Source organism: Strix aluco, chromosome 1 (assembly GCF_031877795.1).
Source record: "Strix aluco isolate bStrAlu1 chromosome 1, bStrAlu1.hap1, whole genome shotgun sequence".
Taxonomy (NCBI): Eukaryota; Metazoa; Chordata; class Aves; order Strigiformes; family Strigidae; genus Strix; species Strix aluco.
Window position 1 is genome coordinate 158,041,192 of NC_133931.1, and position 25,798 is coordinate 158,066,989.

At 71.2% G+C, this 25,798-nt stretch overlaps 1 protein-coding gene across 1 annotated transcript; it reads right to left on the reverse strand.

The window, feature by feature from the left end:
* Nucleotides 1-695: 695 nt before the first annotated feature.
* KCNH2 (potassium voltage-gated channel subfamily H member 2) lies at nucleotides 696-25,257 on the reverse strand. The gene is made up of 15 exons (XM_074842493.1): nucleotides 25,088-25,257; nucleotides 24,123-24,353; nucleotides 18,024-18,188; nucleotides 17,390-17,830; nucleotides 16,400-16,614; nucleotides 6,281-6,706; nucleotides 5,232-5,619; nucleotides 4,104-4,303; nucleotides 3,770-4,022; nucleotides 3,465-3,658; nucleotides 3,036-3,135; nucleotides 2,676-2,954; nucleotides 2,230-2,416; nucleotides 1,959-2,130; nucleotides 696-1,445 (listed from the first exon to the last, which is right to left on the reverse strand). Exons 1-15 carry the CDS (start codon nucleotides 25,161-25,163, stop codon nucleotides 1,254-1,256), a joined length of 3,519 nt encoding a protein of 1,172 aa, XP_074698594.1. The 5' UTR covers nucleotides 25,164-25,257; the 3' UTR covers nucleotides 696-1,253.
* Nucleotides 25,258-25,798: the final 541 nt, after the last annotated feature.

The window sequence follows — 25,798 nt, forward strand, 5'->3', positions numbered from 1 at the left end:
GACCCCGTGCCCCACAGGAAGGTGCCCTTGTCCCTTCCCTCCCGTGGGGTCCCGTCCCTGGAGCCGCCACAGCTCAGCCGTGGGCCTGTCCCGCAGCACAGCCACACACAGAGCCGGGGTGTCTGTCCGGTTTATTGGGGGGGGTGTTTTGGGGGGGGGGGCGGGCGGGGGGCACCTACCGCGGAAGGCGACATGCAGGGCTGTGTGAAACGGCAGGTTGGGCACACGCGGTGCCCGGCTACGGGACGACGGCACGAACACGGCACACACTACTGGGAGCCAGTGGGTGGGTGGGCAGCAGCCCCCCTGGCCCCACCTGCACCCCCCTCCCCGCTGGGGTGTCCCCCTCCCTGTGTGTGAGGTGGCACCTCAGGCTGGGACAATGCTGGGGGGGGGGGGCTGCAACCCCCTGCCCTGTGCCACCGGCTGCGCGGGTTGGGGGGAGCGGCTGGGGGGGGTGGGCCCAGCTGGGGGATCTGGGGGGCACCATGGCTGACGAGGGGGGGGTATGCAGCAGGTGAGGGGAGGGGGGATGCTCCCCCAGAACCCACAGCGCTGCCCCACAGGCACACAGACGTCACAGCCACCCGCAGCCAGGACAAGGACGGGGACAATGGCTGGGGTGAACGTACACATGCACACGTGAACAGCACGTGTGTCCTGGCTCAGCAGCAGCCCCCCCCCACTTCCCCCCCCCCCCCGCCCCAGACACACACGGCGTCCCCGGGGCGCTGGACACGAGTACACACACACACACACGTGCACACACGGGGCGAGTGCGAGCGGGCAGACCCGCAGCACGGGGGAACACGCATGACACACGCACACACACACGCGTGTGCGCACCCCGCGCAGCTCCCCACCACGCTCCCCCCTCCTCCGCCGCGCTGCCGGCCCCGCTGTGGGCTCCGGCCGGCCGGGGGTCTGGTTGGGGAAGGGGCTGCGGCACTACGAGGAGGAGGAGGAGGAGGAGGAAGGGGGGCGAAGAGCAGCACACGTCTGACAGTCCTGCCAGCCGAGCCCTGGAAGCGCCGGTGCGGCGGCGGGGCAGGGGGGCCTGGCCCCCCCGGGTTAGGCCAGCTAACGTGGGGGTGCTGAGGGGCTCCCGCCGCCCCCCCCGCGGGCTGCCGGCGGCGGGAGGGATTGTCCGTGGGGGACGGTGGCCTGGAGCCCACCGGCCCGGCCGGCGGCCTGGGGACGGGGTCCCGCGTCCCGTCGTGCCGGGGGTCCCGGCCCCGTCCCTGCCCTGGCCATTAACTCCCGGGGTCGGAGCAGTGTCTATGCAGCGTCTGTGTGTCCGGCGTGGCGGGCAGCTGTCCGGGCAGCGAGAGCCGACGCGGCGGCGCTGGCTCCACCAGCAGCACCACGTCTGGTGGCGGTGGCAGGGGGTCGTCACGGGGGTCCGGGGCACGCGGCAGCTCCAGCGGCACTGGGTAGCTGGGAACCTGTGGGAGTGAGGGCAGCCGGGGTCACCGCCAGGCCAGGGATGGGAGAGGGGGCTCGGTGTGCCCCCCACCCGGCTTTGGGGTGCACCCATGGGCAGTGGGGGGCACAGAAGAGGGGCTGCCCCCAAGTTGGGAGGCTCAGGGGTGACCCCCAGCCTGCAGTGGGGCTGGAGGATGGCGGGATGGGGCACAGGAACGGTCTGGCCCAAGTGTGGGAGGCTCGGGGGTGACCCTAAACCACAGTGGTGCTGGAGCATGGGGAGAGGGGCTGCCCCAAACTTGGGGGGCTCAGGGGTGACCCCAGCCTGCAGTGTGGGTGGAGCATGGGGAGAGGGGCTGCCCCAAACTTGGGGGACTCAGGGGTGACCCCAGCCTGCAGCGTGGGTGGAGCATGGGGAGAGGGGCTGCCTTCAACTTGGGGGGCTCAGGGGCAACCCTAGCCCGCAGTGGGGCTGGAGGATGGGGAAAGGGGCTGCCCCAAACTTGGGGGTCTGGGGACTAAGCAGTGCTCACCTGAGAGAGAGGCTGGATGGGGGTGATGGGCAGGATGGGCTGCAGCGGACACGGGGGGCCAGGGGGCTGGTGAGGAGACGAGACTGTGCTGTAGGCGGGGGGCACCAGCACGGCCTGACGCTGCAGCAGCTGCATGATGGAGCTGATGTCCGCGGCCATGCGTGTCTCCAGCCTGCAGACAGACATGCGTTGGGGCGTGCGCAGGGCACTTTGGGGGCGATCGGGGGGCTCCCATGGGATCGTCCTGCCCTTGCTAACCCCCCCCAGGTACCTGTTGAGCTGCTTCTGCAGCAGGTCGAGGCGCGTCTCCACCTCGGAGCGTTGGCGGCGGCTCAGGGCCGGCAGCGGGATGCTGAGGGCAGCGTGTGCCGGGATGGTGCAACGCGGCAGCTCCTGGTACTGCCGCCCCCGGCTCTCCCCCCAGAAGCTGAAGATGTTGGAGACCCCCGAGAAGGCTCCTGTAAAGGCGAGGGGCCGGGGGGTAGAAAACATCAGTACCCTTGGGGTCTCCCAGCAGGGTCCCCCCCCAAGCAGAGCACAGGGATGCAAAGGCAGAGGGGGTGCAGGCAAAGGTGCAGGGCACGGGCTGGGGATCTGGAGAGGCAGATGGAGCGATGGGGGTTCAGGAGCTGCCGGGGGCAGGTCCACAGAACCCTGAGCAGGGAGGAGATGAATAGGGGAACCCCCAAGCCCATCCTGAGCCCCCCTCATCCCCACCTGAGAGGGGATTGCACATGTCGCTGCCCTTGCGCTCCTCGGCCTCGACGGGCGCAGGCGCCTCGCTGCCCGGACGGGCGCTGCGGAAGGGGGAGAGCGCGGCGGCCCCCGGCCCGGGCGCGGGGGGCTCGTCCTCGTCACTGGAGGGGGAGCTGGAGGGCGAGCTGGAGTGGCAGGGCTCCCACTCAGCCGGCCCGCGCGGGGCCCCCGGCGCCTGGCAGCTCCTGCCCGGCCGCAACGCCTTCTGCCCGCTCCGCAGCTCCCCGGCGTTGGCCGCGTCTGTGGGGGGGACACGCCCTGGGTCACTGCAGCCCCTCAGGGCACGGACCCCCCCATCAGCCCGGCCTCCCCCAGTCCCACCTTTCTCCGTGCGCCGGCGGAAGGAGAGTTTGCGTTTCCGCAGGCGGTTGAAGCCGTTGTCCAGTTCGTCGCTACCCGGGGAGCCGGGGATCATGTTGGTCTGCAGGGATGGAGCGGGGCGGGGTGTGAGACTGGGAGGGATGCCAGACCCCCCCACCCCAGGCTGGCACGGACTGGGGACTGCGGGAAGCTGCGTGGGCAGCACGTGGTGCTGGTGCCAGTGCCGGGGGGGGTGCAATGCTGAGGGGCTTTGGTGTGGTGTCCCCCTAGCAGCCAGGCGATGCTGGGGGGCATCCTGTGGTGGCTGTCCCCCATCCCTGGGCACCCCCCGTGCCAGATGCCCCCAACTTCCTCAGGACCCCCCAGGCTGAGCAGGATGGGTGCCTCCTGCGCAGTCCATACCCCCCGTCCCCCCCAGCAGCCCCTCACATCGCGCAGGTTGAAGGTGATCTCCAGGCTGGACCAGAAGTGGTCGGAGAATTCGGGGTACATGTCCAGCACCTCCAGCAGGTCCTCGCGGTGGATCTTGTGCAGGTCGCAGTAGGTCAGCGCCCGCACGTCCGCGTTGGACTTCCCCGGCCGCGCATACAGGTTCAGCGGCTCCCCGAAGATGTCGTTCTTCCCTGGGGGGGGGGGGTACACGGCACCGGGGAAGGTGGGGCGTCAGGCTTCCTGTTGCTGCCAGGGCTGACGGGGGCACCCCCACCCCGGCGCTGGGTCCCTCGGGGGCTCACCCAGAATGGCCACCACCACGTCCCCGCGCAGGATCTCGATGGAGCCACGGGAGATGAAGTAGAGGGCGGTGAGGACGTCGCCGGCGTGCACCAGCGTGTCGCCGGGGGGGGCGTGGGTGGTCTTGAACTTCATAGCCAGGGCGCGTAGGCAGCCCTTGGTGGCCCCCTTGAAGGGCTTGCAGTTCTGCAGCAGGCTGCGGTTCAGGTGCAGGCAGATGTCTGCCTGCAGGCACTCGGGGAAGCCCTTCAGCACCTGCGGGACACGGCGGGGGGGTCACACTGCGTGGCTGGGGGGCCGGGACGGTGGGGGCCGTGCTGTTGTCCGGCCGCTCACCGCGTTCATGTCGATGCCGTTGGTGTAGGACCAGGCATGCTGGAAATACTCCTCGAGGCGCTGGCGCAGCGGGTTGGGGATCTGGTGGAAGCGGATGAACTCGCGGACGCGCAGCATCTGCGTGTGGTAGCGCGCGGTGCCCGAGTACAGGCGCTGGATGATGGCCGACACATTGCCGAAGATGCTGGCGTACATCAGGGCTGCGGCGGGGGGCGAGCGGCGTGAGGGGCGGCCCCTGACAACGCTCCCCCAGAGCTCCCCCGCAACGTGGGGACCGGGAGCATGGGGCGCCCATCGTCATCAGGGCACGTCTCCGCGATGCAGCCCCACACACGCGTGTGAGCGCACACACCGCCCTGCCCGCCCCAAGCCAGCACAGGGGGTCCCACTGGGCTCCCCCCACCCCAACACGCAGCCTTTGCACCCGCACTCACCGCGCCCAGGCCCGCAGGAGCACGGGGAGCTCGCGGAGCCTCGCACACGCGGGGCTGTCCCACGGACGGGCAGTGGCTCCGTGGCACGCTCACGGGTGCACGCCAGTGCAGGCAGGCCCAGCGGTGCAGGATGACATGTGCGCGTGTTCACCCCCACGTGCTCGTACGTGTTCTGTCACACGCATACAGGCTCACACGCGTACATGGGTGCTCACAAGTGCATGCTCACAGAATCACAGAATGATCTCGGTTGGAAAAGACCTTGAAGATCCTCCAGTCCAACCATTAACCTCACACTGACCGTTCTCAACTCCACCAGATCCCTCAGCGCTGGGTCAACCTGACTCTTCAACCCCTCCAGGGATGGGGACTCCACCCCTGCCCTGGGCAGCCCATTCCAACGCCCAACAACCCCTTCTGGAAAGAAATACTTCCTAATAGCCAGTCTAACCCTGCCCTGGCACAACTCATGTGCGCATGCACACCCACACACACGCGAGCTCGCACACACACACGCACGGTCACACACACGTGTGCTCACACGCATGCTCCCACACGCCTATGCAAGCTCCCCCATGCACTCGCACGCTCCCACATGCCCCCCCCCTGCTCCCCCGTCGGCCCACACGTGCCCTCCCCGCTGGCACGACTGCAGCAGCCCCCCCCGTGGCCGGCCAGGGGCCGGGGCACTCACAGCCGATGAGCATTACGCAGATGGAGAAGATCTTCTCGGAGTTGGTGTTGGGGGAGACGTTGCCGAAGCCGACGCTGGTCAGGCTGCTGAAGGTGAAGTACAGCGCGGTGACGTACTTGTCCTTGATGGTGGGGCCGTAGAGGGGGTTGCTGGCGTTGAGGGGCTTGCCGATCTGGTCGCCCAGGGAGTGGAGCCAGCCGATGCGCTGCCCCTCCACGTTGCCGATGGCGTACCAGATGCAGGCCAGCCAGTGGGCGATGAGGGCGAAGGTGCACATTAGGAGGAAGAGCACGGCTGCCCCGTACTCCGAGTAGCGGTCCAGCTTGCGGGCCACCCGCACCAGGCGCAGCAGCCGCGCCGTCTTCAGCAGCCCAATCAGGGTGGTGGTCTGCAGGGTGGAGGGGCGGTGGGGGGGGTGTCACTGAGGGAGACCCCCACTCAGCACCCCCCAGAAAGGTGGAGGGGAGTCCCTGCCCCAACCCAGGGAACCCCATTCTCCCTGCAGGCAAGGGCAGCCCTGCCCCGCCTCCCCACAGAGACACCCCCCATCCCAGCACAGGACCAGGCAGCAGGCAGCAGCCAGGCCCAGCCCTCCCGGTGGCCCCCCTGGTTTGGGCACCGCCAGCCCCGACAGCGCAGGGTGCCAGGGCCTGTCCTGCCCCCACCCCTCTCCCCACTTCAGGCTCAGGTGTCCCCAGCGCCGCCTCCCCGGGGCAAAGACACCCCCCCACCCCCCTGCTGCTAGGGGGGGTCCCACAGAGGCACATTAACCACTGGGTTAAACCCCGGTGAGCACGGCACCACTCCATCGGTGCTGGGGTGCTGGGGGGGTCCCCCAGAGCCAGACTCAGATTCACCCACCCCTGTGCTCAGTGCTACACGCTGCCTGTGCCCAAGCCGGCACCCACTGCCCCGGCAGCTCAGGCACCCGGCCCCAGCCTGGGGGCACAGGTAGGACCCCCAAGCATCACCCCGCAGGGAGCACCCAGCACTGAAACAGCACCCAGCCCAGCCAGGGCACGGTGGCACCCCGGCGAGGTGGCAGGTACCTCCTCAGAGCCGGAGCCGAAGATGAGCAGGTCGAAGGGGATGGCGGCAACCATGTCAATGAGGAACCAGCCCTTGAAGTAGTGGATGGCAATCTTGGCGGGGTGGCTGACCACCTCCTCGTTGGAGTTGACGTAGGTGGTGCGGAAGTTGATGAGGATGTCGATGATGAACATGATGTCCACGATGAGGTCGACCACGTTGAGGGGGCTGCAGGAGTAGCCGCAGTTGTGGCGCTGGGCCTCCTCCTGGTCGTTGAGCAGGAAGGCGGCCGAGTAGGGGGTGAAGATGGCCGTGTAGATGACCAGCAGCAGGATGAGCCAGTCCCACACCGCCTTGAAGGGGCTGTAGTGCAGGATGGTCCATTTGTGGATGCGCGGCGCCTGCAGCTTGTACTCAGGGAGGACGTCAGCGCCCAGCGACAGCACCTGGGCGGGCGGGCAGGGCTCAGCTCTGTGGGGCCGAGCCCCCCTGCCAGCCCCTGGCCCACGCCACCCCCACCCCCTGCCACCCCCAAAGCAGCAGCGGCCACCCTGGAGCTCTGCCTGGGCTCCCCGACCCAGCGGGATCCTGGCACAGCTGCAGCCAAACCAGGGCCAGCAGCCCTGGAGACACCCAGTGACGCAGCTGCGGGCTGGCACGGCCACCCCAGGCTGTTGCCGTGCCAGGGCACGAGTGCCACGGAGCCCCCGCCGCCCTCCCCTCCCCACACACATGCACACATATGTGTGTGCACACACGCAACCCAGACATGGGGGTCTGGGGGGGCACAGCCGTGCCCCAGCAGCTGCGCCCGTCCATCCCGGCCGCCTGGCACTGGGATTAGATGTACCGGCCACGGGATGGGGGGCACTGGCTATAAATAGGGACCGAGTGAGAGGGTGCTGTGGGGCAGAGGGGCCCTGCGGCGGGGAGGGAGTGCCAGGGCCGTGCAGCCCTGGGGCTGGTGGCCACTGGCCACCTCCAGCTGCTCCACAGGGAGCCCCAGGTACCCGAAGGCAGGGACAGGAGAAGGGGGTGATGCCAACCCCGGCCATACCCCCCCGACCACTGCGTAGCAGAAGACCCAGCACAGCCCTGCCCGGCCACGGGGGCACAGCCTGGGAGCACAAGCCCAAGGGGGGGTCCCTCCCAGCGCTGCCCCCGCTCCCAGCCACGACGTGCCCCCGCACCGTGCCGAATTGCCGGTGCCTGGCGGCGGCACAGCTCGTACCGTCTGGCTGCGCCACCGCGGCTGCGCCATGAGAACAGGAGAACGTGATGGGGCGCAGCCACCCCTGGGCCCCATCCGGCACTCCAGCCCCGAGGGGGTGCAGTGCTCCCTGGGGGGGCTAGGGAGGGCTCCCCAGGCCGTGCCGCCCGTGGGGGGTGTGGGTGCATGCTGAGGCAGCGGCAGAGCAAGAGGCAGCTTTACGTAACCACGCCAAACCCAGAGCCGGTGGCGGCTGCAGGGGGACAGACCCCGAGCCCACCCGCGGCCACCACTAGGACACGGGTCCCCTGGGGTGCGCACAGCTCCCAGACCCTCCTGTCTCACGCGTGGCAGCACCCACCACCCCTCCCCGGAGCAGTCCCGCAGGCACAGCCGTGCCAGGCCCCCTGCCTCGGGGTCTGCCGGCATGTGCCACGGCTGGGTATCGACGGTACCGGTACCTTCTCCTCCTGGCTCGGCCCCGCGGCATGAGCAGCGTCGCCGTCAAGGCACAGGCAGGTGCCGCAGAGGGAGATGCCGGACATGGGTCCTGCTCCGGCCCCGGGGGGGGCTGCGGGGGGACCCGGCAACTCCTGGAGCAGCTGCAGGAGCGATGCCAGCATCCTCACGGCCGCCCGTGGGGCCGGGTCCAGCCCATAGTGCGCCGGTGGCACTCAGCCCCTGCCGCCCATCCGCCGGCTGCCCTGTGGGCACCGGGGACACGGCCCCCCACCAGCAGACCCTGCACCCATCCCGACACCCCCGCTGGCACCCAATACCCGCCCTGGCCTGGCCGAGCACGGTAGCCGGGCACCCCTCGGTGGGACGGCGTCAGTGGGAGGTGAGAGTGGCCGCGCGGCAGGCGGCAGACACGCACCACCGGCAGCCGAGAGAAAAATTATTGGGGCGGAAATTTTTCCCAGCCTGCCCTGCTCCCGCTGCCACAGCTAGGGATGTGCCCCCCCGCCCCACCTCCGCCCGGCCCCCGCCCGCCCCTTAACCCCTCCGGCACTCGGGGTGCCCAGTGGCCTGGCGTGATGCGGCACCATACGTGGCAACGTGCCGAAGGGCTTGGTGGGGCTCAGTGCCACGGCGTGGCGTGGGGCCACCGCAACGGGGACCCTGGTGCAGCCGCAGGTGACCACGGGCAGCAGGGCAGGCAGCGGGGCAGGCAGCGAGCCCAGGCAGCAGCTGCCCCAGCACGGCATGCAGTGGGACACATCCCGACGCTGTCAGCACCCCTTTGGCCGTCCGGGCGCCGTGCTGGTGCCGGCAGCTGAGCCTGGTGTGGGGGGGATGCAGCCCAGCACGGCGGCGGTGAGCAGGATGCCGTGGGGCGCGTGCACGCCACGAACACGCCACGAACACACGTAAACCCGCACAGCGCTCACAGGCCGGGGAACGTGGGTCTCGTCCCTCCGGCTCACCCAAAACATTCCTATGGACGCAGATGACCCCATGGGGGACACGTGGCCCCTGTCACCCACTGTCCCCAGGTGCCACCGGCCTTGGTGGCTTCATGGGGCGCGTGCCGTGGCACAGCCCGGGGAAGCGGTGTGGCGGCGCGGGAACAGCCACGCCGATACGGAGGACACGCGGTGACGGCGCTGGGGACGCGCCGCGGTCCCTGTCAGCTGTGACTCACCCGCTGCCACCCACGCGCAGGGGTTCCCTGCCGGCACCCGCGTCCCCACGCGCCCCGTGACGGGGAGGGACGGGGCCATGTGTGTGGCCCGCGCGGCGGGTGGTCCTGGCGGCACTGGCATGGGGAAGGGGCCGCACGTGGAAATAGCGCAGGGGCCGCTCGCACGCCCCTTCCCGAGGGCGGGGGCTGTGCCTCGAGTACCCCCTGCCCCAAAACGTGCCACCCCCCAGGCAGCAGGGGGGGACGGGTGCTGCAGGGGGACAGTGGGGGACACGCTGCTGAGGGATCATACGGGGTCACGCTGCCACGGGGGCAGGTGAGGTCATGGGTACGGTGGGGGGACGGGGGTTTGTGGTACCGGGAGGGTGACACAGGGGGTGAGGATGCTGCAGGACACACGGGGTTGGGGTCCCACGGGGACACAGGGGGTCAGGGGGACAGGGGCATGGCGGGGACACAGGTATTGTGGGGCAGAGCCCACCCCTCCCGGGGCTCCAGGGCCCCACACAGCAGGTGGGGGTCCGGTGGGGGTCCCAGACGCGCACCCCCACCCCGGGCAGCCCCCGACGGCCCCTTTAAGCTGCGGCTCTGCCAGCCCCGCTCCATTTTTAGCCGGGGCGGGGCGTGGGGGTACGGGGGGGGAGCCTGGGGGGTGCGTGGTGATCAGCGGTTGGGGGGGGGGGGCCGAGGGGCGGCTCCAGCAACCAGCCAGCCTCTAAAATTAACGCAGCTGCCGCGCCAAATTGGGACAAATCCCTGCCTGCAGCACGGGCAGTGCAGGCAGGACGGGCAGCGCGGGCAGGATGGGCAGCACGGGCAGGTGCCCCGGGCCTCAGCAGGGCCACACGCTGCCCTCCCTCCCAAAAAGGTCTCCGTGCCCCCGTTCAGCCCGGTGCGACCCCCGGTGTGTCCTCCCCCCGCCTGCTCTGGCCCCTTGCCCACCCACAGCCCCTGCGTGAGGCCAGGGGCAGCATGCCCCCCCCCAATCCCCCGGGGGGCTGGATGGTGGCAGAGGGGCCTGCGGGGGGGTGGCAGGAGGGTCCGGCTGTGCATGGAGGGAGACCCCAGACACCCAGGGACACACCACCACCACCAGGACCCCACTGCACTGGACCCCCCCCCCGCCCCGCGTCCCCCATTTTGGGGGGACCCCCGGCCCTGCAGGCAACTGAGAATGGATGGCTGGAGGGCGAGAGGGGACGGGCACCGTCAGCCCCACAGACACACCCCCCGACCCGGGACACCCCCACCGCTGCACCACTGCCAGGGACAGCCCCCCCCCCCGTTCCCCCAGCCGCGGGGACAGCCCCCAGCCCCCCCGTGCCACGCAGGGCTCGGAGGTGGTGCGGTGAGGGGCTGGGGACTCCCCCACACGTGCCCAGCACATGTGGCATGGGCACGGCCACACGCCCTGGTGCCCGGCACCACTGCGGACCCCCACCCGTCACAGGAGCACCTGACCCCCCACCCCCAGCTGGCGCAGACCCTCAGCCTGGACCATGTGCCTGTGCCGGGCTGACATGAGGTGACACTCCGGCCCCCGCCCCCGGTCACGGACAGTCGCACCGGCCCGGCAGGGCACAATGCCACACCGGTGACGCCGACAGGCAGCGGGACTGCTGGCGGTGACACAACACCTATCAGTCACCGCGACACAGATACCGGCGGTGCCGACACTCGGTGACACGTACACCGCCCCGGCGCAGGCAGGCGGCACCTCGCGCTCACGGTGACACATACGCCGACACCTGCTGTGACACTGGCACCCGACACCCAGCCCGCACACCCGGAGGCACCCGGTGCGGCACCTGCCGTGACCCAGACACCCACGCCCACGGGGCACGGCCCCCTCGCTGCCACAAATACCCCGACCCGCGGCCAGGGGCCATCCCCCAGCCACCACCACTCATCGCCCCGACACCCCGACACCCCCCAGCCCCGGGGGTGCCGCACTGAGCTGTGCTGACACCAGCGCTTGCGGTGACACCGCACATCCATGGCGAAACCGCCCGGCATCGAGACCAGGTGGGTGCTGACACACCAGCACTGCCCCGAGCACAGACTCCCACCCCTTCCAGAAACCCCCGGACCCCCAACACCCGCACTGACAGACACCCCAAACCAGACACCCAGCACCTGCACTGGTACCCCTGCACCAGCGCCGACACCGGCACCCAGAACCCACAGGTACCCAACCCCTGCACACGCAGGTACCCACCAGCCACAGACACCCAACACCGGCACCAGCAGACACCCAACACCCGTCCAGGCACCCCACACCAGCAGGTTTCCAGCACCCTCCAGGACACCCAACACCAGAACACTGACACCCACCGTGCACTGACCCTAACATCCATGACCAAATGCAGCAGCGCTGACGGGGGACTCGGCACCCTTGGGGACACCCACAGCAGGGCACCCACCAACACCCGCGGTGCCAAGGGTGCCCCACAGCCGCCACCATGAGTGCAGGTGCCCAACACCAGCCGTGACACCTGTCACCCTCTCAGGGGCCAGCATCAGTGTCACCCGATGCGCTCTTCACCGTGGCAGGCACCAACCATTGGCGAGGCACAGGCACAGCTGGCCGCAGAGACACCCAGCCGCCCCAGCAGCGTGTACGGCAGGCGCTGCGGTGGTGTGGACACCCCGACGCCCGACTGTCCCCACCTGGGGTGGCGCCGGTGGTGGCCGGTACTCACAGCATTGAGCTGCGGCAGCGGCGCAGCTCCCTCGGCACCCCCCGACATGGACGCCAGGGACGGGCGGCCACCCCGGGCCGGGTGGCGATGCAGGCACCCCACTGCCGACGGCAGCACCGACACCCCGTGGTGCTGGTGGCAGGGTGGGGTGTCAAGCCCCGTGACGGGGTGACGTCCCTGTGGGGCGGCACGCCCGCCCCAACACCCGACCCCCACCCGCTGACGCAGACACCGAGCTGACCCACACCGCCCCACACCCCAGCCGCCGCCACCGTGCCACCATGCCATGAGCCACCCTCGATGGGCCGGCCACGGGGACCACCTGGGGACACCGTAGCCACCACTACCTCCTGATGCCGCGGCACCTCGCCGAGCAGCCATGCGGCAACACGCCTCGCCACGGCCACAGCCACAACTACGCAGCTGCTGCCACGGCACAGCCGGCCGCAGTGCCAAGCCCGGCCATGGCACCGGGTGGGTGCCAGGGTGCCCGTGGGTGGGTGATGCCCCGCACCGCCCCGGATCACGGCACCCCCGGCGTTCGGCTGGAGTCCAGCCAACGCGGTGGCTCTCGTGGCTCCCAGTTCTCTGGCCTCACCAGCCGCCGACACCCGGGATGCTCAGCCCCCCGCAGCCCGCCAGAGCGGGGCCACCGCCTGCCCTGACCCCCGGTGCCCACCCCCCCGCTCCATCGCCCCCAGCCCCCGGGGGCTCCAACCCCGCGTGGGAACGGTCCCGAGACCCCACAGCCACTCGTGGGGGGATGAGCCCGGGAGCCCGTTCCCTCTGCGGGGGACACGGCCGCCCCCCTGCCGCGCCGCGACCCTCCGCGGGTCCAGAGCCACGAGGGGGCTCCGGGGGGGGCTCCTCGGGAAGTCGGGGGGGGGCTCCGGAGCGGCGCAGCCCGAAGCAGCCGGTGCCGTCGGGGCAAGGGGCCGGCTCGGGGCGGGCGCGGTGGGAGGGGACCCCCCCCCCCCCGCTCCCCGGGACCTCCCCCGCTACCCGAGACCAACCCGAGCCCCCAGCCCCCCCGTACCTCCTGGGCCACCAGGCTGGAGATGCGGACGGCGCGGCGGACGCGGCCGCTCTTGCGGTCCCCGTCGGGGCGGTCGCCGCTGTCGCGCCGCGCCGGGGCCATGGTCGTGCTCAGCGGGGGGAGCCCCGCGACGCCCTCCCGCCGCCCCCCATCCCGGCCGAGCCCAGCTGAGCCGAACCCAGCCGAGCCCGGCGCTGCCCCGAGCTGGCGGCAGATGGAGCGGGGCGGGCGCCCCCCCGAGTCCCCCCCCGAGTCCCCCCCCCTCCTCCGCCGCCCGCCTCCGCCGGTCCCGCTCCCCGCCCGGCAGCCGCCCCCCCCCGCCCCGGCTCCAGCCTCCGCCACTCCCCGCGGGCCCGTCACGCCGCGGGGTGGGACCAGGAACACCCCCGCGGGGAAACTGAGGCACGGGGCGGGGTGAGGGGGTGGAGGGGGGAAGAGGGGGGCGCGTCGCTCCCTGGGGTCCCCCGCACCCGGAGTCCTGGCTGCCAGCCCCTGCCCGCCCCGAGTCTGGAGCGGCTGCCTGCAGACCCCCCCGTCCCCCGAGGGACCCCCCAGCCCCAGCGAGGCGGCTGCAGGACAGGGACGGGGATGGGGACGGGGCCGAGCTGGCCGCAGGGACTCCTTGGCCGCTGCAGGCAGCTCCGGCCTGATTCCCGGCACCACCGGCTCCCGGTGTCCCTGGCTGCTGCCCAGCCCTGGCAGCGAGACCCCGCTGCGCCTCCGCCCACACCCTGCAGCCCCCACCCATCCCCGGCGGAGGGGTGACCCCGGGGTGCAGCGTCCTCACCCAACGTGTGCCAGCGAGGCCGGGGCTCAGTGGGACCTGCCCCGTCAAGTGGGGGCTTCCCCACGCCCCCCGCCCTTACACCCACCCACCATCATCAGCCGGCGAGCCACCAGCCCACCACAGCTCCCTGTGAGACCCCATCCCAGCCGGCAGCACCGCGGGGTACCCCATGGCGAGCGGGGCCAGGGTTCCCCACAGCCAGGCCCGGTTCAGCCCCCCCAGCCTCCACCGTACCCACGGTGGGCAGCGGCACGTGCTCCCCCGCCGCGGTGTGCCAGACTGTCTGCCATCCGGGTCGGTCACAGCCAGCGCGGTGGCAGCAGTAGCACCCAGCCCGGGCACCGCGTGGGCCGGGGTCCCTGCTGGAGCAGGCCGGGGGTCCCCAGGGCTGCCACGAGCCACCGGGATGTCGCAACATCCATCCCAGCCGCGTTGGCCAGCACCAGCCACCGGCCTGGCCACGCCAGGCCCCGTCCCCGTCCCCATCCCCGCCGTGCTGGCGCAGCGCGGTTTAGCTGGGGCCGTCCGGCAGGCCCAAGAGCGCGGTGACCTTGACGGGAGCTGCGGGAGCGGGCGGCGCGCGGGCTCCTTTGGCTGCCGGCACTGCGGATGATTCACGGTGCTGCCGCCGGGAAGCCCCGGCCCCCCCAGCACCGGCCGGCCCGGTGGCTCGCCATGCCCAAGCCAGGGCTACCCCCAACCCACTGGCAGGGCCCTGAGCGCAGCGGCCATCCCCATGTCACCCAATGGCCGCTCACGCCCGCCCGCTCCCCGTGCCACGCCGGCACATGGGCCGCGACGCCAGCACCCCGTGGCCCCCGATTCTGCCCTGGTCCAGCCCCGGCAGGCACGTGCCAGGCAGCAGGTGCCTCGGCGGGGACCCCAATCCCGTCCCAGGGAGGTGATGGGTGCCAAGCCCCTCACCCTGGAGGGGTAGCCATGTCCCCCCCATCTGCCAGGCACTGCGTGGAGATGCCGGTTATGGGCAGGAGGGAATGACCGAGGCTCAGTGCAGGCAGCTGCCTGCCCGCACAGCAGCAGCCGCCACAGCATCGGAATTAATTACACAGCAAAGGCAATCAGGATGCTTTGCTCGTTAGCGCGCTGGAGAGAACAGGGAAGGCCAGCCAGCACGTTGCAAGGAGTGGGAAGGGGGGTTTGAGGGGGCCCCCACTGGGGTCCCCCACCCCGCAGAGGGGTCCCACCTGGCGAGGGGAGCAGGGCTGGGTGCCCACCCTGGCACTGCTGGGAGAGGAGCTCCAGCAGCAGGGCCGGGAGCTTCGTGGGGGAGCGGGGGAGTCCCAAATGGGGCTCCCCCTCACGTGTGCGAGCAGACGCGTGGCAGGGGGGGCTGCCTGGGGAGCGGGAGCGTGGGCAGATGCACCCGGGCAGCTTCCATCCCCTGCCAGCTGCCGGGGTCCCCAGGGGGAAGTGATGGCAGGGGGCTGCCCCAGAGGGCTGGGGGGACAAGGCAGAGGGGACAGGGAGAGGGTTCCCCTGGGGTGCCTCCGGGTGGGGACAGACTGGGGTCCCGGGAGCTCACTGGCCCCCGGCGGCTTTCAGTTCATTAGCAGGAGCCAGAATCAGGGTGTAATTAAGCAGCAGCCGCCGCCTGCTCCCCGCAGACAGATGGCAGTTACACAACGTGCCAAGGATTAGCCACCACTGCCAGCCCCCAGCCCCCCCGGGGCCGAGGGATGTCCCAGTCTGTGGGGGTGCTCCCCGCTGTGACCCCCTCCCCGGGGATCCTACATGCTGCACAGAGCCCGTCCCAGCCGCGTGCCTCCCCTCCACGGCACCCATCGCCCTGGCACAGGGAGCTCTGTGGCCGGGACCACCCCAGCCGAACCCCCCGAGGGCAGCGACAGGGACCCTCCTGCCCCCACGGGGCAGGGGACAACAGCCACCTGGCACCGCCAGCGCCAGCCCGCACCTCACACCCGTGCCAGACGGCCCCTCTGGCACCCCACCGGGCAAGGGGCACCCCAGGCACCCAGCCGTGTCCCCAGCACCCTCCTGCAGCCCCCAGCACCTCGCAGCACCTCCCTGCGAGCTCCGGCATCACCCTGTGAGCTCCAGCACCTCCCTGCGAGCTCCAGCATCACCCTGCGAGCTCCAGCATCGCCCTGTGAGCTCCAAGCATCATACTGTGAGCTCCAGCACCTCCCTGTGAGCTCTGGCACCATCCTGCACACTCCAGCACCTCCTTGTGAGCCCCAAGCATCACTCCACGAGCTCCAGCATCTCCCTGCGAGCTCTGGTACCATCCTGCAAGCTCCAGCACCTCCCTTCACACTCCAGCATCCTCCTGCAAGCTCCAGCACAGTCCTGTGAGCTCCAGCACCTCCCTGTGAGCCCCAAGCATCACTCTGCGAGCTCCAGCATCTCCCTGCAAACTCTGGTACCATCCTGCGCGCTCCAGCATGTCCCTGCGCACTCCAGCATCCTCCTGTGAGCTCCAGCACCTTCCTGTGAGCTCCAGCATCGCCTTGTGAGCCCCAAGCATCACCCTGTGAGCTCCAGCACCTCCCTGTGAGCTCTGGCACCATCCCACATGCTCCAGCACCTCCCTGCGAGCTCCAGCACCTCCCCACGAGCTCTGGCACCTTCCCGCAAGCTCTGGCATCTTCCTGCGAGCTCCGGCAGCCAGCTGCCATGTGGAGCATCCTCCGGGCTCTGGCCATGCCCTGAGCACTGCCCGGCTACCTCCGGCATCGCCCGGTCACCTCCGTCAGCGTGGTGGGCGCCCGCGGGCTCACCTGGGTGACCTTCTCGGTGACATTGTGGGTGCGGTCCTTCAGCTTGGTGGGGGCGATGATCTCCTTCTCGCCGGGCGGCGCGGCCAGGAAAGCATCCGCCTTGAAGTCCACGAAGTTGAGGGTGATCTGGGGGATCTTGCTGATGGCCCGGTAGCGCATCAGGTCTGAGTCGGAGGTGGAGTTCAGCAGGGCGCTCCGGACGTTGTTCATGGCCCCTGGGCGGGGGGACCGTCACCAAGGTGGGGCCACGGCCCTGCCGTTCCGCGGCGCTGGGGGCCCACAGCAGGTGAGGGGAACCCCGGGGCTGGTGGGGGGGCCCCCCCAGCCAGGCGTTGCAGGACCGTGACCCGACAGCTTGCTATCATTTACCGCTAATGTAATTATTTTTCTCTTCCCTAATGCGCTTAGCGGGATCGGGGGTTAACGAGGCAATTGCTGCTGTTCTGGTGTTGCCAAGGGGATGCGGGCCTGCGGGATGTGGGGGTGGGGGCTGTGGAATAGGTGGGGGGCTGCGAGATGGGCTGGGGGAAGGGGGTGAGCCCCCTGGGTGCTGCAGCCGGGCTGGGGGTGCGCACCAGGGAGGCCAGTGAGCCAGCCAAACTGGGGTGGCTGCAGGTTTCCACGCCTGGCATGGAGGGCTCAGTGCCGGGGGGGGGCTCTTGGGGCTGCCCCAGCCACCCCTCACTCGCTGGGTGACGGGGGGCGGGGGGCCATGGGCACTGGAGCTGCCAGCAGCACGGAGCATTACAGTAATGAGGAGCCTGACAGTGACGGGTCCCACCGCGGCCCCGTGCCGGCACCGCTGCCAAGCCGCTGGCAGCATCCTCCGGTTGTGGCTGATGGCTGCCCCGTGCCAGGAGACGGCCCTGGCCCTAACGAGCTGCCAGCCCTAATGACTTCACCCCACGGCCGCACGCTGCGCCGGGGCGAGAAGCTGCGGGTGCCGGCACTGGTGCGCGCAACGCCCGGGGTTTGCCGGCGGCGCCGTACCGGTGCTGGAGCCGCGGTGCAGGCTGATGCCGGCGCTGGCGTGGCGGTTGTGGCAGCGCTTGTCTCCCTCGCCCTTCATGGTCTCGATGTCGTCGACGGAGGAGGCGCGGCGCACGCTGTGGACGCTCTCGCGCGAGCGGCTGCGCGCCAGGCTGCAGTTGGAGAAGGCGGTGTGCAGGGCCAGGCGGTCGGCGCGCGGCGAGGAGTGGGTGATGGGGGGCTCGGGCGGCCCGTCCCCCATCAGCGCTGCCCGGTCCTCGGGCTGGGCCCCCCCCGGGCAGCTGGGCTCCAGCGAGGAGGTGGCCTCCTCAGGGCCGGACTCGCTGCTTTGCTTGGAGAAGTCCACCACGACGGCGTCGGGCGGCTCCTGTGGCAGCGACTGTTTGCTCCCCGCCAGCGCCAGCAGCGCCGGCAGCTTCAGCCTGAAGGATTTGCTGCGCCCTGGGCAGGAGGAAAGGGCAGGATCAGGGTCTGGGGGGCCACCTGCCAAACCCACACCGTAGGCGCTGCCTGCACAGTGCTTTCGGCAGGGCCTGGCAACCTGGACACAGGGTCTGCAGGAGCAGGGTCAGTGTGGCCCCAGTGCTGGCACAAGTCTCACTGGTGACACCACACATCCCGGCACCGGCCTTACCTGCGGGTAACCAGTTGGTGGGGGTGACCCAGTGGTTGGTGTCCTTGACGGGTGAGCCCGGGCGCTCCTTCTCCATCACCACCTCGAAGTTCAGGATGAACATGATGACGGCCCCATCCTCGTTCTTCACCGGCACCACGTCCACCAGGCACAGGAAGCAGCTGCCTGCAGGGGGCGGGGGTTGGTACCATGGCAACATAGCCCCCCCATCCCTGCTGGCACCCCCTCCTGCCCTCCACCCTTGCTGACTCAGCAGGGTGCCAGCCCCACTGCAGCTGCATCATGGGGGGGAAACTGAGGCATGAGAGGGTAGGAGGGGCCCCGTTTCCTCAGTGCCCCCCAGAACAACCCAGGGACCAGGCAGGGCAAGTGCAGGAGCTGGGGGGGCGGGAGGGGGGGGGGGGGGCAGCACTGGGGGCAGTTGGGGTGCCAGCCCAGGCTTAAGCCGCTCAGGACTCGTTAACAGCTGCAGTGTTAATCCCACTGCTGCAGCTGGGTGGGGGGGGCAGCCCAGGGTAACCTCTCCTGCACGGGGATGGGGCAGCATCCTGCACCCCCCCAGCGCTGTGTCGTGGGGGCCAGCCTGACCCCGCGCCCCTTGCCCCGTGTGGGTCCCCATCCACCCTGGGAGCTGCTTGGAGGGGGTGTGTGTCTCCGCAGCCCCCCCCCCCCCCCCCCGCCACCATGCAGCATCCCCTCCCTGGCACCTGCAACGGCTGCAGCAGGACACGGGATGCAGGGGGGAACAAACGCATGACGCCAGGGCGCTGGATCACCCCCACATCGCTTCCCTTCGCTGGGACCCCCGCGCGGCATGTCATGTGTGTCCCCCCCCAAAAGCTGGCAGCGGGCCCAGCAGCCTGCGCCGGGGAGCCCGGCACGGCGGCCGCCAGCTGGCACCGGCCCCCCAACCCCACGTGGGGAATCCCTGCCTGCACGTGGGGCTGCGGGCAAGGGGCCAACGCCGCAGGAGGCGCGCGGCACGGCTCGGCACGGCACGGCTCGGCTCGGCAGGGAATGGCACGCCACGGCCGCAGCGGGGTCCCCGGCCAGGCCACCCGCCGCGGGAGGATTAGCGGCACGGCCACATGGCCGCTCGGCACCACCGGCAGCTTTGCTTCATCCTCGCTCGCCCACCCGGCTCCCACGGGAAATCCTAATCCCGCTGATCCCCCAGCCCGGGCCGCTGGGACACGCGCCAGCGCCAGGCACCCCCCCAGGCCCTCCCAGCCCCGCTGCCCACCGGGGCAGGGGCGATGGTGGGACCCCCCGCGCCGCACCTCACCTCGCTGTCAGTGGGGTCTCCGGGCATGGGAGGGGGGAGAGTGGGGGGGGGGGGGGTGGTCAGGGACCCACAGCACCCACCCCACACGCCGCCGGGGCCGCAGGCAGGCGGACCCCCAACCCATGCGGGACGGGAGGGTGCAGGGAGTGGGGGGGGGGATGCCGAGCCCAGCCGTGGTCTCAGCCACCCCAGGTGGCAGAGGGGACCCCCCCCACAGTGTGCTGACCCCAACTCCAGCTGCCCCCCCTCGGCCCCGCCGCCGAGCTCAGGGGCTGCGGCCCTTGGCACCGCCGCCGCTGCTGCCGCCGCGTCGGCTTTATGCCTAAATATGGCTGCGGGCAGCAGCCGCCGGCGCGGTGGGACGGCCACGCCACGCCACGCCACACCACACGCCACGGGGTTCCAGAGTGGCCTCTGGCCAGCCCCGGCCCCGGTGACCCCCTGCCCGCGGGGAAACGGGGTGTGAGGCTTTGCTTTGGGGTGCAGGGGGGATGTGGGATGCCCTGGTGGGGTGCAGGGCTTGGGGCACTGAAACAATGAACCCACCCGTGCCCAGAGAGCGTCACTGGCCTGGGAAAGAGGTGGGGGATGCGCTGAGCCCCCTGACCCCCATAGCGTCCCCCAGCATCACCCAGCCCTGCACATGTCACCCCCACACCCTGTCCCCCTCGCCCCTCCATTGTGCCTCCCACTCCCCCAGCACCCTGCCCAGCCCAGGACAGGCCCCATGCCAGGGGCTGCACCAAACAGCTGCCTCCCTCCCCAGCTCCAGCTCAGCTGGGGGCTTCTGCACCCCCATGGCCCCCCCGGACTCGGGGACCCCAGCCACGAGTGACAGGGACCGAATCTGCCCCACGGGGGAGGGAGGGGGGGGTGGGGAGGGGCTGCACGGGGCTGGTGGGCGGCTCCCCTGCTCAGGGTGCACCCTGCACCCCAAATGCACCCACACACCTCCAGACCCGTGCCCCAAATCCATCCACACTCCACAGCCCCACCTCCGCGCCCCAAATGCACCGACACACCTCCAGACCCGCACCCCAAATCCATCCACACCCACCCCACATGCTCCAACTCAACACCCTGCACCCTCACCCCTGCACCCCAACACCCTGTACCCCACACTGTGCCATGCTGTGCACCCCGAACCCCCACCCCTGCACCTCAACACCCTGCACCCCACTGTGCCACGCTGTGCAACCTGAACCCCCACCCCTGCACCTCATGTTGTGCAACCTGCCCTGTGCACCCCAACACCCTGCACCCCCACCCTCTGCTCCCCAACACCCTGCACCCCACGCTGTGCCACCCTGTGCACCCCAACACCCCGCACCCTCACCTCTGCACCCCATGCTATGCCACACTGTTCACCCTGCACTGTGCACCCCCACCCCTGCACCCCCACCCCATGCACCCCACCCTGTATCCCCATTCCCTGCACCCCACGCTGTGCACCCCCACCCCTGCACCCCAACACCCTCCACTGCATGCTGTGCCACGCTGTGCATCCTGCACCCCCACTCGTGCACCCCACCCTGCACCCCAACACCCTCCACTGCATGCTGTGCCATGCTGTGCATCCTGCACCCCCACTCGTGCACCCCACCCTGCACCCCAACACCCTGCATCCCACACTGTGCCACGCTGTGCACCCTGCACCCCCACCCTTCCACCCCAACACCTGCACCCCCATCCCACCCTGCACCCCACACTGTCCCATGCTGTGCACCCTCCCCTGTGCGCCCCATCCCTGCACCCCACATTGCACCCTGCACCCCCACCCCTGCACCCCAACACCCTGCACCCCCTCCCAACCCCCAATCCCTGCACCCCACACTGTGCCATGTTGTGCACCCTGCCCCGTGCACCCCATCCCTGCACCCCAAAATCCTGCACCCCACATTATGCCATGCTGTGCACCCTGCACCCTTACCCCTGCACCCCAACACCCCCACTCCCTGCCATGTTGTGCACCCTGCCCCGTGCACCCCAACACCCTGCACCCCACATTACGCCACGCTGTGCACCCTGCACCCCCACCCCTGCACACTCCTCACCGGGCACCCCAGGGCACAGCTCTGCCTGCACCGCACACCCCTCCCTGCACTGCAGCCCTCAGCGTGCCGTGGGACCCCCCCGGTGCTGCGCCTGGTGCTGTGACCCCAGGGCCAGCCAAGCGTGTGCTCCCCACAGGACCCCCCCAGAACACCCCGTGCTGGTGCTGGCACGCTGCCCGCCACCCTGCAAGGCCAAGGCCACCGGCGCTCAGCGTGGCTGCCGTGCCGCCGCGAGGCCACGACCTTGCCCGGGTGGCCCCGACAGCGCTGGCGGGAGCTGACGTGTCCCCGCTGCTCCTCGCCTGTGGCCGCCGAGCCGCGGTGCCAGCGTGGTGCCCGCGGCGGGGCTTGGCCGGGCCGGGGAAGCCGTGTCGGCACGGGGCAGGGCAGGGGCAAGCGCCCGCAGCCAAAATGTGCCACCTCGTGCCGGGCAGGTGGGGGCTGAGGGCATGATGTGGCTCCTTGGTGCCCTCGGCCTGGCCGCCAGCAAGGGACACGCGCCGCCACAAAGGCCGTCGGCGGTGGCGGGGGGGGTCTCTGCGCCTTCCCTGGCCCCCTCCCTGCCGCAGCCGCGGCGTAGCACCACGGCGGCTGCCCTGGTGAGCCCAAGGCCGTCTCTGGGGCACATGGCTCCCCGCGGTTGCCGCGACCTTCCAGCGTCCCCAGCAGCGCTGGGGCTGTATAAACAACGTCGCTCAAAACTAATGGCTGCAGCAGCGGCAGGCGACGCGGCGGGGCCCAGCCAGCTCCCCACGGCTACAGCGCTGCCACGCGTCGTGCAACCGCAACCCGGGGCCGTGACGGGTGCCGCGGTGGGGGCTCGGTGCTGAGGGGGGGGGGGCGCGTCGAGGCGGAGGAGTGGGGTTCAGCGTTGCGGCATGACTGCGAAGGCACTGATGAGGCGAGTGATGGCGGCTGTGCCGGGGATGTGCTGGGGCTGTCGGGGCCCGGCCATGAGGCCGGAGGCGGCGGGGTCCCTGCCCCGCGGCAGCTGGGGGCGGGGGGTGCACGTGCTTGGGGTCCCCCGGCAGCAGGCAGGACTTCTGGGGACCCCTGCTCCCCAGCACCCCATGCCTGCTCTCTCAGCTCAGCCAGCAGCCCCTGCTGCCTGCCGCAGCACCCGCAGCCAGCACCCACCGCAACAGCCCCCCTGGGACATGGGGCAGACCTGGGGGTACAGGAAAACCCCATATCCCGGGGGTCGGACACTGTCAGGGGGTCCTGCTGCCTCCACCTCTGCTCCTCCCCACTCCCCTGCCCCACGGATGAGGGCAGCTGGGTCCTGCAGAGCCCCCCCCAGCCCCCCTGCCCCAGGGAGGCCCTGGCCGCAGCAGGGAGGGTTAAGGAGCAGTTCCCGGCCCCCGCACGCACCCGCTGATGCTGCCACCTATAAATATCCCATCGGAAACACCGCACTCCCCGGGGACGTGGCGCGGGCAGCGCTGCCGCAGCACCAGCCACCCCCCCCACCCCCCCCCCCCCCCCCGGCACCCGCTGCTGCATGTCCCGGGGTGCCCCCTCCGGCACCCCAGCCCACGGGCATGGGAAACCCCATCCTCACGCCAGGGCCTGGGGCAGTGGGACGGAGCTGCACCCCACCCCAGGGCACGGCAAGGCCTAGGCTGGGGACCCCCACCTTGCATCACCCCTGGGACCCCCCATCCCGCCCCGAGGGCCTTGTCACCACGTGCTGCCTGCACCCCACCAGGTGCCAGCACCAGACCCCCCCCACCTCGCTGCGCCATGGCCCCCGCTGCGCCAGGCACCGCAGGCACCGGGGGCTCCCCCCACACTCCCCCCGACCCCAGCTCAGTCCCCAGCAGCCACCCCAGCCCCAGCCTGGCCCCCCAGCACCCTGGGGCGGCACCGGGGAGCTGAAGCCATCGTGGCTCCACGTGGCGGCTGCTGGCAGAGCGGCGTGGGGCCGGCAGCTGGGAACCAGCTTTGTTTACTCTGCGCGCTGGAACCGGGGTCGGGTGCTGAGAACCGGAGACAGCTGCCGCGAGAGCCGGGACACCTGGCGCAGGCACCGGCGACGACCACAGCACGGGGCGGCCATGGCACCGCCAACACGGGGCTGCCAACCCCGAGCCCAGCACCCACCTGCCGGCACAGTCACCCGGAGCAGGGACCCCCCGTCCCCAGCACCACGGGGGTGCAGCACAGCCGGCGACCCCCACACGCACTTGTGCCGGGACAGTGTCACCGCGACGCCTGACACAGGCTCAAGGCCCGCGGCCTGGCCTAGCCAGCCGTGGGGCAGCTGTGGGGCAGCCAGACCCACAGGACAGGGCAGGCTGAGTCGCTGCCAGTGGGGCAGGAGCCCCGAACCACGGTCCCCCCACCGCTCCCTGTGGTCTCGTCCTTGCACCCCACATCACCCCCCTGCTGCAGCGCCCTGCAGCACACTGCTCCCGCCCCACGGCAAGTGGCTTCCTGGCACCCCAACTAGCACCCATGGCCACCATCACCCCGCTGGGAGCCGTTGCGGTAACCGGGGAGGCCTGTGGCCCCCCTGGCAGTGCCGATGGGGCAGGACAAAGCCCCACCAGCGGTGCCACGCTCCCGGCTGCGCCGTCACCACGCGCCACCCACGGCGCAGCAGGGCTGATGGATGGGCACGGCGCGGCCGCCCGCCTCGACACGCCACGAACTCAAGGGTCTGTCTGCCCGTGACGGACGGCCGCCTTCACCCGCGGCCCAAATAACCGTCAATCTCCGCTGGCGGCGGCAGCGGCGGCACCGGCAGTGGGTTCCTACCGTCTTTGCGGTAGAAGCAGATCTCCACCTTGCGCTCCTCGGCGCCCAGCAGTGCCTGGGCGATCTGGGCAGCGGCGCCGCGCTGGGTGCGGGGCCCGTGGAGGAAGTCGCAGGTGCTGGGCTTCTGCATCACCTCCGCCCGCGAGTACCCGCACAGCTGGCAGAAGCCGTCGTTGCAGTAGATCACGGCGCAGTTCTCCACCCGCGCGTTGGCGATGATGAACTTGCGGCCTGGGGGGGAGAGGGGAGGGTCAGCCCTGCGTGTCGACGTGCCCCCCACCGGGGAGGCTTCGCTCCATCCATCCATCCATCCATCCATCCACGGACACATCGGTGGCTCTGGCCTCTCGGTGACCAAAGACCCCACAAGCCGCCGGCACCACCGCCATCACCACAGGGACCCCACCACCATCTCGGGGACCCCACCGCCCCGGGGACCCTACCGCCGCAGCCAGGCCACGACACCCACCGGCACACGTCCTGTCCCCCACAGCGCAGTGACACCCCGCAGCCCGGCCCCGTGGGGTGGCATCACCCCCGCGGACCCGCTGAGGACACTCTGGGCCTGACCCCAGCAAAGTCTCGGGGCCCCCCCGGCTCCCCCCACCCCGGCACAGGGGAAACAGCGTCTCCCTGCCAAAACCCGCTGCCCGGCGCGGCGTGGTGGGAGGCCGCGGGCTGGCCGGGATCCCCGGGCGCAGCTCCAGCCCCGCTGGCACTTGACCTCCTCAGGGATCGGGTGGGGGGGGAATCCCACCGCACCCCAACACCACTGCCCTGGGGCTGGGGGCTTGGCGGGGGGGCGGCCAGGGGAGGTGGTGACACCACCCAGCTGGTGCTTAATCACCTGCACCCCAAACCCACCTCATAACCAGAAGCGCCCCCGTCACTCCCAAACTCGGTCCCACAGCCCCGCCGGTCCCCGTCCTCTCTCCCTCACCCCCCGCGCCCCCATCCCCACTCACTCTGCCCCTCGAACTTGCGGATGATGGTGTCCAGGAAGGTGTTTTGGGGGGCGACGTGCCCCCGCCGCACCGGCATGTTCCCCGGCCCATGGGGCAGCGCCGCCGCCCGCTCCGCGCCGCCGCCGGGCCCCGGGGTGGGGGGGGGGGAGAGGGGGGGGGGGGGTGAGGGGGGAGGCGGCCCCGCGCCGCGGGGGGTCCCGCTGCCCTTGAGCCAAGGACGGCGCCGGCGGGGCGGCTCCGGCGGGGGGGGGGGCGGGCGGCTCGGCTCGGCTCGGCTCAGCCCCGGGCCCGGCTCAGCCCCGGGGGGAAGGGGGGGGGGGGGGGCGGGGGGAGGCGGGATGCGGGGCGGGCGCGCAGGGGTTAAGGCTGGGCCCTCCCCCGCCCGGTGCCCGCCGGTCCCGGACGCGGTGCCGGTGCCGGACCCTGCCCCGCCCGGTGCGGTACCGGTACCGGTACCGGTGCTGGTGCTGGTGCTGGTGCCGGTGCCCCCCCCCCCGCCCCCGGCTCTACCCGCTCGGTGCGCGCAGCATCGGCCTTATTTAGTCAAGGAGCGGCTGTGGGGGGGATGGAGCCGCTGTCCCCACCCTGCCCGGCTCGGCTGGCTGGGCTCGGCCCGGTTAGGCTCGGCCCGGCTAGGCTGGGCTCAGCCCGGCGGGGCTCGGCGGGCGGCGGCGGGCGCTGCGTGTTGACAGCCGGGCCCGCGGGGCGGGG

What these genes read in the sequence shown, in the direction of transcription:
- KCNH2 (XM_074842493.1), bottom strand. Translation starts at nt 25,163, where the DNA reads ATGCCGGTGCGGCGGGGGCACGTCGCCCCCCAAAACACCTTCCTGGAC. An exon ending in CACCAACTGGTTACCCGCAG is followed by an intron (nt 17,831 to 18,023) that starts GTAAGGCCGGTG and finishes CCTCCTGCCCAG; the next exon opens with GGCGCAGCAAATCCTTCAGG. An exon ending in CATGTGCAATCCCCTCTCAG is followed by an intron (nt 2,417 to 2,675) that starts GTGGGGATGAGG and finishes TCGCCTTTACAG; the next exon opens with GAGCCTTCTCGGGGGTCTCC.